At 48.1% G+C, this 20,185-nt stretch overlaps 1 protein-coding gene across 2 annotated transcripts in view; it reads left to right on the top strand.

Annotated features, from left to right (window-relative positions):
• The window catches only part of LONRF3 (LON peptidase N-terminal domain and ring finger 3), a 35,048-nt gene that overhangs the window by 2,871 nt on the left and 11,992 nt on the right, over positions 1-20,185 (top strand). Inside the window, exons 3-6 of one of the 2 annotated variants that reach the window (XM_044235302.1) lie at positions 986-1,104; positions 4,807-4,929; positions 11,343-11,607; positions 12,399-12,492. In XM_044235302.1, the coding sequence (XP_044091237.1) occupies positions 986-1,104; positions 4,807-4,929; positions 11,343-11,607; positions 12,399-12,492 (601 nt within the window). The remainder of the gene's footprint in view (positions 1-985; positions 1,105-4,806; positions 4,930-11,342; positions 11,608-12,398; positions 12,493-20,185) is intronic. The other variant, XM_044235303.1, reaches the window with a different exon arrangement.

The following is a 20,185-nucleotide window of genomic DNA, read 5'->3' as shown; positions in this document are numbered from 1 at the left end:
TCCCCAACTTAAACGCTTCCAAGGTCTGACCAGCAAGCTGTATGATTCAGAGCAGATGCCTTCTGCTCCCTGGGCTTGATTTTCCTCATCTGAAGAATGGGTTGGTTGAATCAGGCGATCTCTAAAGGCCTGTCCAGCCCTGGCATCTAGCGATTCAAAGTGTTAGTGAGAGCCAAGCTCACTTCATTCCCAGCAGCCTTGTTCAGGTTCACTCACATTTGGTCATCTAATGAGAGGACAAAGCCTTGCAAGTGCATTCAGAGAACTTCATAGGCACTGGGCTTGGTAGACAGGTGTTGCTAATGTCATGAGTAGATTAACCTGGACTTGTCTTCCTGGTGGGCAGCCTGGGGGTCACATCTGGCCACCTCCCTTTCTCTCCTCCCTGGCTTATTTCCTCATGGGTGATACCTCCCTCAGAAGCCAGGCTGCCCGTGGGTAGCCATGCATAGTCGCGATGGAGGGGGCTAGAGTTGCCCCATGTCAGAGCGGCTAATGCATTGCTGACCCCACAGGCCCACTAAAGAACCACTTGAGAAAGAAGCAAAAATCACTTCTTTATGGAGTGCCTGGATGGCTCAGTTGGTTAAACATCTGACTCCTGATTTCAGCTCAGGTCATGATATCAGGGTTATAAGATGGAGACCTGGGTGTGGAGCCTGCTTGGGATTCTCTCTCTCCCTTTCCCACTGCTCCTCCTCTCTCTGTCAAAATAAATAAATAAATAAATAAATGGAAGTAAACATACTTAAAAAATTATTTCTGTATAGTTGGGAAAGCTCAGACCCAGAGTGGCTGGGGAGCAGGGGGTAGTGTGGCAGGGCAACATCAGGGCTGGAAATGGAGCCTAACCCTTCGGATCCCCAGTAGAAAAATCCTAGATAACTTGCCATTTGCTCAAGACCCTTTCTCAGTAGAGGACTTAGTTTTTGCCCCGGGACCACTAATGAGAGCTTTTTTTTTTTTTCTCTCCTCATTCTGGCAGCTCCAAATGACCACTTGCTTTATAGCAACCGGTCTCAAATTTATTTCACCTTGGAGTCTCATGAGGACGCGCTGCATGATGCAGAAATAGCATGTAAGCTCCGCCCACTGGGTTTCAAGGTGAGTGGAATGGGAAGGCTGGGAATGGGCTGTGCTATAGACGGGAATTGTCAGGAACAGCTGCTTTCTTGAGGGTTTGGGGCACTAGAGCTCAAACAGAGCAGGGAAAAGGCTCTGCTAAGGAGCTGGGGATCCCTTGGCGAAGGGTGACTCAGAGGTCTGCAAGGGAACTGGATTCTTCCCCACTTTACTTCTTTACCTGATGACCTGCTGAGCAGCTTAGGCTTTGTGACTCTTCGCACATGAACTTGGCAGTCAAACCGCCTGCGTTTATGCCCCAGCTCTGCTCCTTCCACCAGCTGCGTGGCCCTGGGCAAATTACTTAACCTCTTTGTGCCTCATCTTCTCATCTATAAAATGGGTGTGGGGGGGTAAAGCACCTACTTAACAGGGTCCTTCGTGAGGATTACATGAGCTAATATATGTAGGATGCCTAGAACAATGCCTGGCACATAGCATTATGTGGTCTGTCATTTTCAGGGACAGTAGAAAGAGGAATGTGAGAGGAGTATTGCTGGCTGGTTGTGTTATTTTGAGTCTTTCATATAATCAGCCTGCTGGTATCCCCAAACATCTAGGTCACACGAAGGGTGGTTGGAGAAAGGCTAGACACCTCTCAGGATGCTAGGAAGCAAAGTGTCACTTTCTGTATCTCTAGCCTCAGGACTGGCCCTTAGCCACGTATCCATATTTTGTTTAGGAGATTAGGTTTGAGCCTGGGCTCTACTACTTGCAAGTTAAATTGCCATGGGGAAGTCACTTCAGTTTCTGGACCCCAAGGGTCCTGGGTTGCAAAGCACTGCTATTGCTCTCTCCCCAGTTGCCTCCTGGGGAATGTGGTGTGAGGGTCACAGGTGAGCGTGATCGAGAGGCCATTCTGGGAGCTCTGCCGTTTGCTGGGTCTTGGTGCAATGTTCTCTCTACACAGCCCCCAGGATGCCACCTTGGAAACCCACCTTACCCAGGTTCTGATCTGTGATCCTTATCTGAATCCCATGGGGCCAGAAGTGTTCAGGGTCCAGAATATTTCTCATTTCAGAAAGACCACATACTAGGTGGCACCCTCCGGGAGCTCTGGACAACATCCCACAATCATACACACTAATATTTCTGCCGTACCTTACATGAAAATTCACACTAAATGAGATGGAGACGGGGCGCCTGGGTGGCTCAGTGGGTTAAGCCGCTGTCTTCGGCTCAGGTCATGATCTCAGGGTCCTGGGATCGAGTCCCGCATCGGGCTCTCTGCTCAGCAGGGAGCCTGCTTCCTCCTCTCTCTCTGCCTGCCTCTCTGCCTACTTGTAATCTCTCTCTGTCAAATAAATAAATAAAATCTTTAAAAAAAAATAAATGAGATGGAGACTATGACATATTCTATATCATATATATTTGCCACCTAATAACTTTTGACGCCGAGCTTGTGAAACTTTGGACTATCAGACTGTTTCTGGAACTGGGAACCTTAGATAAAGCATTTGTGGACCTGCGTGCTGGGCCATTAGTGTCAGAGGGAAGCTCTTATGTACTTTGATGAGAAGGTTTTCATGGGTTATGGCAGAGTAGTATGTGCTCCTTCCCAAGGGACAGATTTATGGTTTACTAAAAATCACCAGTGTCTGACCCAAAGGAGCTTCAGTGAGAACATATCTGCTTTATAGCTGTGCAGGTCAGGAAGCTGCCTGGGGGTAAGACTTCCCTTGCAGCTTCTTCTGCTCCCACCCTAAACCTAGGGCCTAAGGGTGGGAGCCTTCATGGTACAGTGCGAAGCAGGGCTAAGGAGTAGCGGACCATTTAAGATGAAATGGGAAAAGTGACTTCCCCAGTGAAATCAGAGTTGGTGGAAGTTGTAAACAGGAGTTTCATTTCCCCAAAGTGCTGGGGTAAGCGGAGAGGCAGTGCAGAGAACAAATGGTATTGTCTTGAGGGTTGAGAGAAGATTTGAACTGATCTATATGATTCAAAACCAGCCCATACCCCAATTCGCGTACCTCTCATCATTTCTGTGTACAATGCCCCTAGGGGCGAGGTACACCTCCTGCAGCCCTAGTCCAGGCAGTCCAGCCAGGTGCCGTGGTATTCCAACTTATCCTGCAGGTGGCACAGCTCTCAGTGGGTGGGCTGGCTGTCCCGAGCAAGTGGAATATGTGGGCTGCTATTTGGTATGATTGGAGGGGTCCTAGAGGCCTCTCCGGTCTCCCAACACTTATCCCCTCTAGCTGTCCTGAAATGTCATACAAGCCTTTCTCCAGGGGACCCCTGGTAAATGGTGCTGGGAGGAGCAACGAAGGAAGCCATCATCGTATCATCATACCCAGGTATCAGCCAAGATCAGGCTCCAGGAAGAGGATGGGGGGCGTAGGAGAGGACCTCAAGAGGTTTGGAGCAGAGGCCACAGCTCAAGAAGGCAGATCCCTGCCTATGGAGCCTGTAGCCAGGCCAGAGCCAGAGGACACCACCCCAGGGTCTGTAGAAGCATGTTAGGAGGGGAAGCTGGGAGCGCCCAGCAGGTGCAACCTGGATCGTTTTCTTCTTTAAGTTAGACTCAGGGTCAGCCATAGAGGCAAGAGAGTGGGGAGTAGACCCCCGAAGGGCACCCTAGATGACTCAAGAGCAACACCCTCCCAGCCAAGTTGCAACGGCCACCTGTCCCAAGGCACGGAGAGAATGTTGCCATCTTTCCACTTCTTTTTTTGCTCCTCCCTCTTCCCCAGGATGCTCTTCTGCTACCTCAAGACTTTCTCTGCTGGGACAGTTGGGCAGAGACCTCTGAGAGCCCTAAAACTTCTTTATACTTTTTTTTTAAAGATTTGTCTATTTATTAGAGAGAGAGAGAGAGAGAGTGCGCACATGCAAGGTGGGGGTAAGGGGCAGAGGGAGAGAATGTTCTAGCAGACTCCCACCAAGTGGGGAGCCTGATGCAGGGTTAGATCTCACAAGCCAGGAGATCAGGACCTGAGCCGAATCCAAGAGTCAGATGCTTAACCAACTGAACCACCCAGGTGCCCCCAAATCTTCTTTATACTTTTTAAAGGTGTGGGAAGGGAACAGAAGTGAGCTGAGCCCACAGGAGGGAAAGCATTTGCTCAGTCTCTGGTTGGCCCTCTGAAGGAAAATCAGCTTTGCAGGGAAGAACATTCTGGGGGTCCTGCACCCCAGTTCTACTTCCAGCTTTGCCACTAATTATACCTTGAGGTCTTGGGGAGGTCATGTCCTTTCCTTGGGCCTCTTCTGAAAAATGATCAGCAAGTATAGGCGATCATTCAGCCAGTAATGCGGACTAGGTCTTTGCTTGACAGACTAGTTAATAGAAAGGCCTTTCTGGGTGGGTTCTGGAAGCTGGATAGTACGTGCTTAAATGAGGGTTCTTGCTATGTTTGGCAGTGCCCTCACTACAACAGTGGGGCAGCGGGAGGTCGTTTGGCTCAGTTGTTAAGAAACTGGACTTTGGTATCAGCCAGTCCCAGACTTAAACCGTGAGTCCACAATTTACTAGCTGTACTACCTTTGGGCAAGTCACTTTTCTGGGTCTCGGTTTCATCTGTAAAATGGGCTTCAGAACTTTTGCCTACATGATAGGACTATAGAGAAGGCAGTCCTTCTAAAACCCTTCACACAGTAATGACTGCTCATTAAGTGTTTGGCTAGGGTCAATAAGTCGGTAGGTGAATAAGAACAGGATTGAATGCTAATGTTTTCTTCCAGGCACACTTCAGAAAAGCACAAGCCTTAGCCACCTTAGGCAAGGTGGAGGAAGCACTAAGGGAGTTTCTGTATTGTGTGTCCCTGGATGGAAAGAACAAAAGAGCAAGATCTGAAGCCCAGAGGGTGAGTTGAGATGATGTCAGGTCCAGCTGCCCAGTGGGCTCCCACTTCTCTGTCTTCTCCAAAGAGGGAAGTGAGGGAACTGCCGTCCCTGGCATTTAGGGCCCTGAGTGGGTGGCTCCCTTGGTTAAGGGGGCAGGAAGGAGACACAAGAGCCAATTGCCTAGAAACACCATCCTCTTGGCATGTGCAATCCGATGGAGCCGTTCCCGCATTTTTGGAGGAGCCTCCGAGGAATACTCTTGCTTCTTCTAGTCTGGGTCTGGGTTGTGAGTAGGAAAACCACCCAAAGCAAACCAGACAAGTTAACATGGGGGTGGCGGCTCACTGAGGAGGATCTGGCTGTTGATGGAGAGGTCAGGGCTGCGGGGCTGCCCAGAGTTGTAGAACTTTGCTTTGGCTGAGTCACAGCTTCACCCACCCCACCAGGTGAGCTCCTCGCCAGGAAAGGATGCTGGTCACCATCTCCCCTGCTATATGCAGAACTCCAGACTTCAGCCTTCACAAGAAATAGAACACACACTGTCTCACGAATGTAAGTCAGGGACCATGACGATATAATCCAAGCCGTCATTCCAACTCTTGAATCCCCGGAGAATGTGGTGGTTTTGTTTTGTTTTGTTAATTCACGAAACATTGACCCTCCTGAAGGGCTCAAGCGTCCCCAGCTCTGGGAGCGCAGTGCTTTCTGTTCCACAGTGTGCTTTCACGGTGGGGCTAACTGGCCCGGAAGTCAGATGCTGAGAGTCGGTGGTGGCCTCTACCCTCCTTGTGCTCCTCCCCCTGGTCCACCACCTGTCTCAATTGCCTCTGTCCCAGCGAGGTTTGGCAGAGCCATGGGTAAAGAAAGGGAGCAAGAGAAGGATTGCTTTCCGAAGGTTCCAGAAAGGAATCTTTAGCAACATCAGTGAACTAGGAGAAGTCAAGCTCTGGAGGTTGCGCCTTGCACAGATTTCTTCTCTGGAAGGTTGCTTTGACCTGGTTTAAAAGTGGACAGGGTGTCCTTGAGAGGAGTACTGGTGGCCGAGAATTGCTCCAGGCTGTGAATCTTAAGTGTGGTCCATGGTGTAAATAATAATAATAATAATAATAATAATAACACCTAACATTTATCCAGCATTTCCAGTGCACCAGGCACTATGCTAGGGCTTTCTGTGGAGGATGTAATTTGACCCCCACAGCATTCCTATGAGGGTAGCTGCTCTTACTTATCCCCCACATTACCGAGGAGATAGATGAGGAAGCTGAGATTTGATGACTTCCTGAGATCATGTAGCTGGTGATTGCTGAAAAGGCATGTAAACCCAACTCTATCTGCTTCCAGGGTCTGCCTTCTTAGCCATTCCACCATTCTTTCGTCCCAGGAGGACATGCCAGGGGGCTTGGTGCTCGCTGAGGGGGTGGGGTGGAGAGCAGCAGTGGCACCATCCGGTTCTGGGGGCGGGGGATGGCCAAAGGTTGGTTAGAAGAATCTTGACTTTGGGGGCAGAGCGTGCAAAGGCCAGCAGAGGCAGGGGTCAGATCCAGGGGCGAGTGGTCTCTCTACTCTTGTTCATCCATTTCCATTTCCTACTTGGCCTGAGAGGCTCTGGTGTCATCAGCTGGGTCGACCTCTCTTGCCAGCCACTTTTGTAGACCTGCTAGTGTCACTTCCTCAACCGCCTGACGGGATAGGGGCAAGGGCCATGCTAAGCTCTGGAGACCCAAAGAGGCATAAGCCACCGTCTCGGTCCTCAAGGACCCTCCAGCCCTGCATGTGTCATACAGTGCACTAAAAATGCCAGACAACACAAGGGCACATATGTCCATGATGAGTGTCCTGGAGTTCTGAAGCGGGGCAGAGAATTTAGAGGCGAATTTCCACTGACTGTGATGAGGCCATGGCAGCCGTATACGAACCCCAAGGGCCCTCGGCCTTTCTTACTTACTGTCCCGTTCCAGTTTCAGGGTTGAAGATTTGACAAAGGTGGTCCAGGTTCACTCGGCAGGAATCGGCTCCCTTAGGCACTCCCAGGCCTAGGTTTCTTTTTAGTGTTTGTTTTTACCTCGGATTCTTTCTTTCCCCTTCTTGACCCATTCGGGTCTTTCTAAGGCTGACACTGAAGTGGAAATGACTTTCATTCGTGTGGAATGATTATTCTCACTCAGTGTTGACCCCAACTTTTGTTTCCCAAAGCCTCTGGGAAGGTCTAGAATGCGGTCTTAGGTAGTGAAGGGAAGAAGCGAAGTGCTGTTGCTGTTTCTGCCTTGTCTCCTTCAATTTCTCCCCTCTGCCCCCTTCCCACCCCCGTCCATGCTCTGCCCTTTTAACCGTGTCCCTTGGGATGCTGTGCGGCTGCCACTGAAAAGCACCATGCTCTCTTTTCAAAAGTTCTTCTCTCAGTTCCGGTTAGTTAACACACACTGTTACATCAGTTCCAGGTGTACAACACAGTGACTCAACACTTGCATACATCAGCCGGTGCTTCTACCGGCAAGCAAGCCCCGTGCTCTTTGGGTGAGAATCCTAGGGACACTGCTTCTGAAGTGGTTGGTCCTTTGGGCCCCTCAGGAGGGCTTCGGAAGGTCAGCTCTGGTTCCTGGGGAGGAGGGGCCTCTGAAAGCTGGCATTTGTGGCCCCAGGGCACTGTGAGTACCTCCTCGCCTCACTCCTTTAGCGACAACTTCCACCTGGGAAGTGGGTTTCCCAGAGCTGGAAGGAAACTGCGATCTGTCTGAGGATTTGGGACTTGAACGCTTGGCCTCTGCCTGGGCCCTGGGATGGATAAGTGTCTCAATTCAGTTCCATCCGGGGTAATGAGTATGTACTGGACGTGGTCATGGGCCTCCAGAAGCTGGGCACCTGGTTAGAGAGAAAGACTCAGGTGTGTGGCACGATCTGAGACTCGGGCGAGACCGAGTAGTGTAAGGCGCTCCGTTATGGTGCAGCAGAGAGCTGGAACGGACCAGTGACATCGAGGGCCCCGAGCTGAGGCGCTGGAGCTGGCGCTGGACACTGAGCAGGCTTTGGCTCTGTGGAAAGTGCTGATATCTCAAAGAGCCTGTGAAGGCACTGCCAGGGGCCAGCAAGGGAACAAATTAAACCAGACAGAGTGGTCGGAGTCTCTGTCAGCCTCCCTTGATCAGTTCATACCCTGTTCCCCTGAGCAAGGGCGTGGAGCGCCCTTTAGTGGGTCTCCAGACACCGCAGCGGCTGCGCAGTGGTAAACACTTCCATGTGTGCTGGAAGCCAAGTGAGCTGCTTTCTTGTGTTTCGTGTTACATGCAGTATGTCCACGCGTCTGTCTGTAACCCGTGCTGGCACAGGGGAGAATTGAAGCAAGAATGCGGGCAGCTCGTGGGGAAGCCTGCACGAGAACACATATCCTTGACTCCCAGACCCTGCTGGGTCTTCTGTGTCTTCACCTGCCACCTCCCCTGCTCCCCACCTTCTCCAACCACAAGGGCAACCTGCCCCAGACGGGAGCCTGCGTGCCTCCAGTACCTGAAGTTACCCAGGAGTCTCTGCACAGTAAAGGCCAGAATGGGGGAGGAGAGGCTGGGTTCTGCTCTTCCCACCACTTCACTGTGGAAGGGATTAAAGGTCCAAGGAGGATGGTCCGAGGAGGAGGAGGCAGAATGGGCTGGTAGGGGGAAGACATGGAGGAACCTAGAGGATGTGTGTAGGCTTCTACCCACGGGGCTGCTATGGACGTGACTGCAGGTCCCCGCCATGTTGTTTGCCTCCTGCCTTCACCTCTCTGTGTCTTTCCTCCTAGATAGGTCTTGAATTCCCACTGCAGCTATTTCTACAGAATGGTAGCATGGGAGTGATGGCTCTTAACTTGGCTAGGATGACAAAGTCATCTGTGATGCCATTTTGAGATCCAGATTCTAGGGCCACACTTCAGACCTGGGGGAGCCAGGCGTGGGAACTTGGAACCTGGGGTGTTCATTAGCTCCCCAGGTAGCTCGGGTGCACGCCAAACTGAGGCCCCCTGCCCTGGTACGTTGGGGTCTCTGGTTCCAGGCTGCTTCCCTGGAGTTTCACCCTACGAGCTGTGTCCCCTGCCCCTGCCTCCCCCTCCCCCACCCCCACCACCCAAGCACCTGTAGAAACTTAAGCAGTGAAGTCTTCTGTTTTATGTCACAGCTTCTCCTTAGTTTCTTTTCACCATCAGTCCCGGGGGACTCTCAGGAACATTTTCCCGATATCCTGAAGTTGTTGGCACCTCACCCTAGATTAAAGGAACACGTAGAATCAATGGCTACTGAAGGCACCAGTCATAATCTACCAAAGTTGTCACAGGTAAAACTCAACTCACCCAGCTCGCTCGCGATGCTTCATTTGGCTGTTGTGTGGGCAAACGTGGGAGTGAGCCCTACCTCTCCTTCGGTTCCTGAGAAGGAAGAAATGGATTCACTAGTGGTTGTGTTCTTTGCTAGAAGGTTATTTCTTACAGATAAAACCAGATTTCAGGCATGGTCCCAGGGGGGTTTGGTTTATTACCTTCATTTTTTCAGTTCTTGATCAGATCCAGCTAAGAGAGAGATTTGACAGAAGGAAAAAGGAGTTGGCCCGCTTCCCCTGGAACCATTCAATCCAGGCGGCTTTATCAGCTTAGGGGTGGAGCCTGGGAAGAGGCCTAACAACCCCTCCTTTCCTGCTTTTTTTGTTTGTTCAAGCTGCTGGTCTTTGAGCACCAGCGGAGTTCCCTGTGCAAAGACAACCCCATTTGATCCCCAAGTAGAGGTAATTTTATATTCCCCCATGGAGTCTTACACATCAGTAGACTTCCAGGACGTAGTTGCAGCTGGGAAGAGGGAAGCAATTTGGGAAGAGTTAAGTCCCTGGGAGGGAGATGGGTATTTGTGCCCATCTTTGGGAACAAGAAAACAGAACCACGGAGGAATGGGCTCTAGGCCCCGGCTTTCTCAGCAGAGAGTAAGTGGGCAGAAGCTGGGGCTCAGAAGTCCAGACTTGAAGACAGAATTTAGCCCTGAAAACCTAGGCACGTTGAGGCAATGGTCTCCCTACACGCCCCAATCCTTGCCGTGTGTTCTTCCCCTGTGTGGAAGCCCTGTGATCTCCACGGCTTCTTGGGTTCTCTGACAGGCAGGAAACTTATATTTTCCCCTGCTTCTCTCCCCGCTCTTAAAAAGGAATAAAATGCAAGTGTGCCTGACTTAAGAAAACAAAAACAAAAAACGGGGCAGAACCGAGTATCTTCAGAAGTCAGAGAACACCTAGTGCATTTCAGTAATGTTTGAGATCATCAGTAGATGACTGAGAACGCTTAGTTGCCTGAAGAAGTGCCTGGAGTGACTTCTCACTGCAGCTCAATCAGAAGTGAGGGAAGATGGCACCCCTGGCTTTCCAGGGTGAGCCAGTTGTGGGGAAAGGGGAATTGGGCTTCCACATAAACTTTGCATTGCAAAGCAGTGTACCCCCATGTGGACAGTGCTCGGGGCATAGAGGAAGTGGAGGGTGCCACACGGCTCTGGGGCTGCAGATCCCCTGATCTCCCCAGGTTAGAGACTGAGAAACCCCATATCCTTTTTCTTCTCATCTCACCATCCTCTCCCGACTATACACTCCCCATTTTCCATCTGTCTACCATTTGGAGGGACTAGGGGTTGAAGGGAAAGAAAACAACATGAGCATTTTGGGACTTGCGGACTATGGATTTAGAGCAGAGTTCAGGGTTCGCCAGATAAATCTGCAAACACCTTGTCACTGGATTTATTTCTAGATCCATTGTCAAATGCCCTCTCCTGGACAAAAAGTCTTGAAAAGACTAGGGACATTATTGGTCGTTTTGCCAAGTGACTTGTCTCTTTTTCAGACATCTCACTCAAAATCTAGTCAAAAGAGTAGTTTGTTTTTTGGCTAGTATGACACGGAGTTCTTTTGACTGGTATAACGCAGAGCTCTGGAACCCAAGGGAACTCCGCAGGCCTGTGAACACACCTGTGCCAAAGCCTTAGCGAAAGTCCCTTTGGAGGTGGGGCTCTCAGATGGCCTGAAGTGGCAGAGAGAGTGGCAGGAGATTGGGAGATAGGATCCACGCTCATTGCGTGCCTTGGTTTCCCTCAGGTGGTAACTGGGGAAAGATTTGCCCAGGAGAGGGGAAGGTGCCCCACTCTCTATCTGTCCCCTTCACCACAGCCCAAGGTGTCTGTCCTCTACGCGCTTTTCTGTCCTTGCCTAGGGAAGTTCTTCTGTTTCACCCAGGCCCGGCATGCCTTCTTTGCCGATGCTGGGTGGTCGGAAGTAGGAAGTATGTCTTCTGACTGCCCCCCCCACCCCAGTTAAGCTGTGTGTCTACTCAGCGATCAGGGCTCTGTAGTTTTCTTTCTGTCCCCAGTCGGTAGCAGTGTCAGAGGACGATGCTGGTCCTAAGGTGATACTGACATTCGGCTCTTTCTCCGTCCAGGACAACCCGGAGCTCCCACGCTGTTCTAGTCAGGAGGAAGCAGCTGCGGGGGGAGACCGCGGCAGCCTGGCAAACCCAGTTAAAGTAGAGGGGGAGGGGAAGCAAGGCGACCAGAAAGGCCAGGCAGGAGACAAGGCGGAGAAGGGGGACGCGGCCTCTGCAGAAGCTGCCTCCACCAAGGCTGGCAAATGCCACGAAAAGAAAAGGAAGCATTGTCAAATTGAAACCCAAGATCCAGAGGTGCCTGCAAAAGCCTTGAAGCCAGGTACTGACTCTCCCCAGGGAGAAAGGGGCTTGGAGGGGGCAGGGCCAGGACTCACAGGCATCTACCGGTCACTTAGCCTCTGTGGGGGACTCGGCGGGCTCCGCCGACTCTGGGTGTGTGGCCCAGCTCTGGCACTGAGCTGTGCCACCTTGGGGTGCCGTGAGGCCTTTGAAAGAGCCCACATGGTTGTTAGCACACTGTTGGGCTTCACTAATAATAAGGAAAAGCCAAGGCATAAAGTCAGGGCCCGTATCGACTACTGACACCTCACGCCCTTGGTGGTGTCGCCTCTTCCCAGGCCCACCTGCCCCTACCCTCGTCTCCATTCTAGGAATGGAGGCACGGGGTGGTGTGACCAGGCCTTGCCCTCCTCCCTCCCAGTTGGGTGCCCAGTGGTAGGCATCAGAAGCAGCAGCCGCAGCCTCATGTCTTTCCAAGACAGGCTGCCAGGGCTGGGATTCAGAACCAGCCTTGAAGACCTGGCTCAGGCCATGGGATTGCTGTTGCTGCTGCTGCTGTGGAGTGAGGTGCCCGCTGCACTGGAGTCAAGCCCCCAGGGCTCTTGGATATTCCCAGACTCACATTTTTCTTCCTGTGGGGCTGCCGGAAGCCTCCCAGAGCCTCTTTCCGGGTATCCCACTCCCGGTGGCTCGGGTGGCCACTGCATCTACCCTCTGGGAGGCAGGTTGAGAGCGGCAAGCTGAAACACCCATGGGGTTCTCTTGCCTCAGAAGTGCTGTCTGTGAAAGTAAGGTTGGTCCATCTCTGACTTACTGCTTTCTAAATCACAGATCCTCTGGCTGAGCAGGGGGCCGAGGCTGCTGTCAGTGCTCCACTGCCATCTTTTGTGGATGCGTCTGACCTTGAATGCGCCCTGTGTATGAGGTATGTGATGGGGGCTATCACTTATTGCCCAAGGCTTCTTCTTCTGGGGACTCCGGACCTTTGGGCTAGTGACCTATGTTTGGTTGGTTAGCACGGAAAAGCATGGTTCTAACAGAATGAAAATCATGCTGTTGTTGGTCACGTGGGCTAGCTTGTGTCCCTTGCTTACAGGTTATATTCCCTATACTCCTGACTTGGAGATACCTAAAGAGTGGGAAGGAAATGGTCTACTCAGAGCTCACACTTAGGGCCACACTCTGAATGTCTTTGGTTTGGCCTTCATGGGATTTTTTTGGGGGGGGTTGTTGTTAAATGTGAATGTTTAGAGAGAGGACAGACACTCTCTAGTTGGCCATGGTTCCCCTCTCTCTCAATTGCCTGTGTCTCATATTTGCATTATTTTCCTGGTACCTTGTAGGTATTTGAGTTCATGACCCTGGAACCAGTCTCACCTACTAGATCAAGATCCCAAAGCTCAAGGGCTAATGTCAATGCCATAGGCCTGTTCTTTGGAAGCCAAATGGAGGGCCTGACTGGTTTTCGTTTTGAACAATATCAGTAGCAGAACAATATCACTTGGCCAGGCATCCCTTTTATACCCAGTGGGGAAGCGAATTATCCACACACCTGCCCACCCCCCTCGGGAAAAAGGAAGCTGGTACAAGCTTGGGCTGTGTGAAAAATAGGACTTTAGTTCAGTTCCTTTCACAGCTGTGACTTTGTGGCTACGAGGAGGTGCTCCAAAGCCAGATGGCCTGGGCTTGAACCCTGGCTCTGCCACTTTACTGGCTGTTTGACCTAGAGCAAGTGATTTTTCTCTGCCACTGTTTTGTCATCAGTAAAATAGAGAAGAGTAGTACCCAGCCTATGAGGTTGTTAGGATTAATCGAGAGAATCTATTTAAAACACACTTAGAATAGTGCCTGACATAATAAATACTCCATGTATGTTAACTCTTTTTCTAGACCAGAGATTCTTTAAGCCCACGGACCCCTGAGGAAGTTCTTTGTATGGATTCTCAAAGATCTGTGAATTCCCTGAAGTTGTATGTAAAAATGTGTGTGTGTGTGTGTGTGTGTGTGTGAGAGAGAGAGAGAGAGTGTGTGTGTGTGTGTGTGTGTGTGTGTGTGTGTGTGTTTCCAAAGGTCCACAGATTTCGGTAGATTCTGAAAAGTGCTTTTTTTTTTTTTTTCCAAAATAGCATTAAAAGAAGGCTGAGACATTTGTATAAAAGTTATTAAGATGGTTGACCCAAGAGATGTTAAGAAAAATCCTGTGGTCTACCACACAGTGGGATCCAGCGCCACCCCCAAGGATCCTGGGGTGTTTTCTTGCCCTTTGCAAGCACATATGCCTTCCATATTAATCATGTGCTTTTGTATCTGGAGGACTTTTACCGTACGCATAAAAATGAGTAAGGAGCCCATTACCTGGACATGTACTTTTTCTTCCTCTTAAAAATAATTGCCTGGGTGGCTCAGTGGGTTGGGCCTCTGCCTTCCTGATCTCAGAGCCCTGGGATCTAGCCCTGCACCGATCTCTGCTCAGCGGGGAGCCTGCTTCCTCCTCTCTCTCTCTCTGCCTGCCTGCCTCTCTGCTTGCTTGTGATCTCTGTCTGTCAAATGAATAAATAAAATCTTAAAAAAAAATCGAATTGTCAGATTTGCTTCTGAGCTCGGGCAGACCTGAAAATGAACTGTTGGGCAGATGAATACAGCAGCACCGAAAGAAAGCCTTCCAGATACAATTGGGGAGTTTTAGGTGGAGTAGGTGAGAGCAGGATGGGTCATGTTACCAGTTCCCTTTGACCAGCTCCCCGTCCCCCTCACAACAAAGCGTCAGGTGGGTCACGGAGGAGCCAGGATACGAGGCAGAACGTCTGCTTCCAAGCAAAGAAGGGGACCTCCACCATCATTCCTCTAAGCCACAGTCTTTCAGGTTGTCAGACTTTGCTAGACTTGGTTTAGCTTGTTCAGAAAGTCCAGGTCTTTGGCTGGACGTATCTTCCTTAATACTCCTCCCAAGATCCAGCCAACACAAAATCAAACACACAGACTCATCCTGTTTGTGTTTTTGCCGAGGGCTCAGAATCCTGAGGTTGGAGTTCTTTTGTTCTGTTTCCTCTGCTTTCTCCCTTTCATCTTGTTTGTCCCTGATCTCAACAGGGGGCTTCAGAGAAGGGTTAGAAATTTGCTCCAAGAAATAAACACCAAGAGGATAAGACCCCCTTCTGGTTTGCTCACCCTGAGCTTAAAAGCCATTATTTCCCTTATCCTGCCCCTCTGTTCTAAATGAGACTTCAAAACAAAAGCCCATCTTTGTTTGGGGTAGCTGTAGTATATAGGCTGGTAACTTTTAAGGGGACCCCAGCTGCTTCAGAGTGCAGAGGAACCCGCCAAGTCCAGAGAGCTTTTCTGGCCGCAAGGCTCTTAACTGTAGCCCTTGGGACACCTGGGTGGCTCAGTTAAACATCTGCCTTCAGCTCAGGTCATGATCCCAGGGACCTGGGATCGAGCCCCATGTAGGCTTCCCACTCAATGGGGAGTCTGCCTCTCTCTCTCTCTCTCTCTCTCTCTCCCTCTGCCCTTCCCCCCATTTGTGTTCTTTCCTTCTCTCTCAAATAAATAAACAAAACCTTAAAAAAAAAACTATAGTCCTGAGTCAGAAACACCCTCCCAACAGGGTTTATCTGTAAGGCAGAAATCAGATGTTGACAGAAGCAATTTCTTGTGCATGCTTTGTTTGAATACAGTCTTGTCAAAGTTCCTGTTTCCACCTCTAGTGATTTTTTTTCCTTTTTATTGTCATTAGGATTATTGTCAGGTTCTATTATGACCCTCATGTGTCTTTGGGGGAGAGGGTGTCTAAGGGTTGAGATATTTTCAAACCATCTACTGGGTCATGAAACTAGACATTTGTACCTCCTCTGCGAGTCTCTAGAATGAAATCCAGTCCCGTGGCACTGCGTTAGTAGAAGACAAGTTGGAGTGCAAAGTTCATCCGACTCTAGAGGAAAACTCGGGAGCCGCTTGTACATCTTACAGGGAAAAGGGTGGAAAAAGTGAGTGGGATAAGAATTGGAGCGTGTCGTCATGAGACACTTTCCTGTCTCCCAAGTTCCCCTGGCTGAATTGGGAGAGCTCTGTTGAGGGAAGTTGTTTCCTAATTCTAACCCCTCAGAACTCTGCCCCCCATTCTTTCGTGACTGGAAACCCCTTGAGATTTAGCCAGCTGGAATCTCTCACCAGTGGGGGCCCCCTCTGGGGCTGTTGTGGAACATCGCCTTTGGGGTGACAAGGATATTTCGAGATGTGGAACAAGAATGCTTGATATTTGAACCAGTTACCTAATGGCCCAGTGACCTCTTTGTCAATTGAAATGAAAACTTTGTATTTAACCTAGTTTTAGCTACTCAAATAGCTGGGTGTTAAGGAGTCGGCCCCACCATCTCTTTCCTTCCTTCCCTCTCTCTTTTTCTTTCTCTTTCTCCACCCCCCTCCTTCTCATTCCCTCTTCGCTCTCCTTTGATAGCAGCAAAAGAACACAATACAAGGATGTAACTGGTGGGAAAAGATAGCTATTTCTAGACAAGCCAAGCATTTTATCTGGGCTGACATGTAACTGAAAGCATTTATTATTACTATTGTTTACTCCACCACTGTGACAATGTAAAATGCTTTCTTGTGAGAAAATCTGACTCTACTCTGATTTATAAATGTCTCCCTCAAGTGTTTCCTGTAATCATTACCTAGTGGTAAATAAAATGGAGAGGACTTCAAGTATATACCTATATCTAGCTCTATCTCTATATACAGAGTTCTCTCTCTCTCTCTCTCTCTGGAATGGGGAGAGAGAGAACTGTGTTGTCGGTATGTCTACACACGGATGGATGATGTCTGTTCTAGATATAGGTGTGCACGCTGTTGCTGCTGTGTCATATAGTGGAGAAGGAAGATGAGCTGGGGAACAAGGTGTGACTTCACACCCCAAGCCCTGCTACTTCCTAGCTAGCTGTGTGACCTTGGGCAAGTCGCTTAACCTGTCTGAGTCTTAATTTCCTCAGTAGTAATACATGAAGTTAATTTATTTGAAAAACAGTATTACACACACCAAGAACCGCAAGAGAAATATACTCCCTCTGTCTCTTGTCACTTTACTCCATCATCCTTTGGAGAGGAGCAGCGTAGCCCCGAATATAGAAGCGACTTGAGTCTTAAAAGGTGGTATCTTCTGAGCATCTGAACTTTGAATTATTTCAAAACAGTCATTATGCAGTGTCTGTTGGCAGCCTTCCCGTCGGCGACCACTCAGCTCGGGGGGCATTTTAATCACAGTTCTTGCTGAGAGTTGCTGTTTCCTTTTGGGTCTGTTTCGTTCATCTGCTCATTAAATGTCAGTATTTACTGCAGTGAATTAGCCAGTGATGCCACTGCTGTTTTACAAAAGGCCCGATTTTGAAGTTCTCGGGAAAAAACAGTTCAGCAGGTACAGATTCCTCAATCATCATCATCATTAGTGTCATTGACTAAGGTGTGTAACAAATTTTCAGATTCATAGGACTCAAATTACTGGGGAAGTGGGACTTTCTGGATTTGGCTGCTGCAGGAGCTCACGGCAATGGTTTCCAAATCCGCCTGCAAATTACACTTGTGAGAAACATTCTAAATTGTGAAACACACATGGTGGAAAAGTACATAAAATTAAAATTGTACTCTCTTAACAAAATTCTGTAGGGAGGATACTCATACAGTCCTTCTCAGTTCAAGAAATAAAATGTGGCCAGGACCCCCACAAGCCTCCTGTGGGCCACTTCTGAATCACATCTCTTTGCCCCTTGCCCACTGAAGCCACTGTCTTTCTTGATTTTTCTCTCTTCTTTTTTAAAAACAGTTTTACCCCCTACCCATGTATGCAACTCTAAATGGTATAATTTAGTTCTACCTGTTTCTAAAACACTTCATATAAATCGAACTATCCGGAACACATTTCTTTTTGTTCTGGCTTCTTTTCCACAGTATTAGGTTTATTCACGTTACTGTGTACTGGTGATGATTGTTCATTTTCATTCATGTATAGTGGCCCATTGTATGAATCTACCACAGTTTCTTCCTCTGTTCTATTTCAGAAGGATATTTGGGCTGTTTCTAGTTTGGAGCTGTTATGGACAACGTTGCTATGAGAAGTTTCTATGTATGCTGGTGCATATAAATCTTTTTCCTTCTTGATTGGGTTATCTCTCTTTTTCTTACCGACTTCTAGGAGCTTTATGTATGTTGTGGACACAAGCCCCCCGTTAGTCATGTGTGCTAAAAATACTTTCCCCCACTTGTGGCTTGCCTTTTTGCTCTCTTCATGGCATCCTTTAAAGAACTTACAAGTTCTTTGTTTTAATGCAATGAAATTTATCAATCTTTTCATTTATAGTTAGTGGCTTTTTTTTCCTTGTGCATGTTTTGCCCAAGAAATCTTTTTTCTTTTACCTTGAGATCATCAAGATATTCTTTTATGTCTTCTAAAAGCTTCACTGTTTCACATTTACCTTTCCAGCCCACATGAAAGTGATTTTTGTGTATGGTGTGAGAACAACCCAACTTCATTCCCCCATACAGACAGCCCGCTATCCCAAATAGCATTTATTGAGAATGCTACTCATGTACTGAAAAATCCCCCCTCTGCTTTGAAGTGCCACAGTTGTCATAAACGAAGAATCTGGGTCTGGATCTATTTCTGGGCTTTCTAGTCTATTTACGGATTTGTCCTTGTGCTAGCCCTATACTGTTTTAATCACTACAGCTTTATAATAAGGTCTGATGTCTGGTAGAGCCAGTCCTCCCACAGTGCTGCCCTTAGAAGTGTCTTTGGTCCTCTTGACCCTTTGCCTTGCCTTATACCGTTTAGAAATCAACTTGTCAAGTCAAAACAAACATCTGAAATAAGCCATTGGGATTTTTATTGGGATTAATTGGGTCTTCTTTACTTCCTTTCAATGAGGTATTTATAGTTCTTTCCATCATAGGTCTTGTACAGCTTTTGTTGGATTTCTTCCTGGACACTTGATTTCTAAATGTGACTGTAAATGTTACCTTTTTAAAAATACGTTTTCTTATGTTTTTTTTGCTGGTGTATAGAATACAGTTGTGTGTGTATGTATATTTATTAACATCCTTGTTAATATATCAATTCTTACAAATTCTAATAATCAGTCTGTAGATTTTCAAATGTTTTTTAAAAAAATGTATGTGTTTTAGAGAAAGGAGCCAGGGAGGGCAGAGGGAAAGGGGGAGTCATTCTTTAAGCAGACTCCCTGCTGAGCGCAGAGCCTGACAGGAGGCTCGATCCCATGACCCTGAGATCACTGCCTGAGCCGAAACCAAGAGTTGGACACTCAGCTGACTGAGCCACCCAGTACCCTCTCTGGATTCTTTTAGATTTGACCAGGTCACCATCACACCATGTGTGAATAATGACAGATTTGGTGTTTTCCATTCTAATCCTTAAAATTTTTTTTCTTCTTTCCTTAGTACACTGGCTAGGACCGCCAACATAGTGTTTTTTGAAAATTAATCTTACGTTTTGGCCAATTTAATAACTGGCCAAATAACTTTTTGCCAAATTTAATAACTAAAATATATTAATTCTGTTTAACAAATGAGCTGCTTTCTAAAACAGGAATATAACATTCAAAATGTAGAAAAAGTGAACCTATCAAAAGTCTGTCTCCTACTCCAGACCTTCATGTGCTTTTTTTTTTTTCTAATTTCAACACTTTAACAATTATTATTTGTACTGGTACAGACTTATTAAATATCACTTTTTCAATGACCTGTTCAGTGTGTGTCCTCTCGTCTCCTAGAAGTCAGATGCCTTCTTGTACTTGTCATACTGCCAGAACCTAGTTCTGCGTCAGCACGCAGAGCACGTTTGCTAAATGAATAAGTGAGAATCCGTTTCGTGGATAGCTTGTTAAATTTAAACTGATTTCTCTTAAGAAACTATTCATTTCTTTCCCACGAGATGCTTTTCCCTCAAATTCCACTAGAATTTTTTTAATCAAGAAAGAGGGGAATGTGCCAGCAGCTGCTAGTCTTTCACTGGCTTGTTAAAAATATCAAATCTTTGTCCCTCCCTTTGACCCGCTAAATCGCACACTTGACCCAGTGGAGCTTCACGGTGTCTGTTTTTGAAGCTCTACAGGTGGCTCTGATAATTCAGTTTGGAGACCAGTACAGGATTCATCTGTGCAGAGATTAGTAAGATTGTGGAATCCAGTGATTTTCAATCCTGGTTGCACTTTAATTAAAACCACCCAGGAGCTTTAAAAAAAAAAAAAAATCCGGATGCCTGGCCCTTACCCTGGACCAACAGATCTGAATCTCTGCAGGCGTGGTCCCTGGCAACTGTATGGTGCTTAAAAGTTCCCGAGATGGTGGTAGAAACTGGTAGAGGGGTGCAGGAGGTAGGATTTACAAAGGAACATGAGGCAGTATTTGGGGGTGATGGATATGTTCATGACCTGGATCGTGGAAATGGTTTCATAGGTGTGCACATAGTTTAAAACTCACTAAACTTTAAACTTGGAGTATGTGAAGCTCATGCATGTCAATTACACATCAGTAAAGCTGTTTAAAGGAAAAGCTCCCCAGGTGATTCTCACAAACAGCAGTGGTCGAGAATCATTGTTTGAACAGAGGGA

Source organism: Neovison vison, chromosome X (assembly GCF_020171115.1).
Source record: "Neovison vison isolate M4711 chromosome X, ASM_NN_V1, whole genome shotgun sequence".
Taxonomy (NCBI): Eukaryota; Metazoa; Chordata; class Mammalia; order Carnivora; family Mustelidae; genus Neogale; species Neogale vison.
This window is presented reverse-complemented; position numbering and strand designations above follow the sequence as displayed.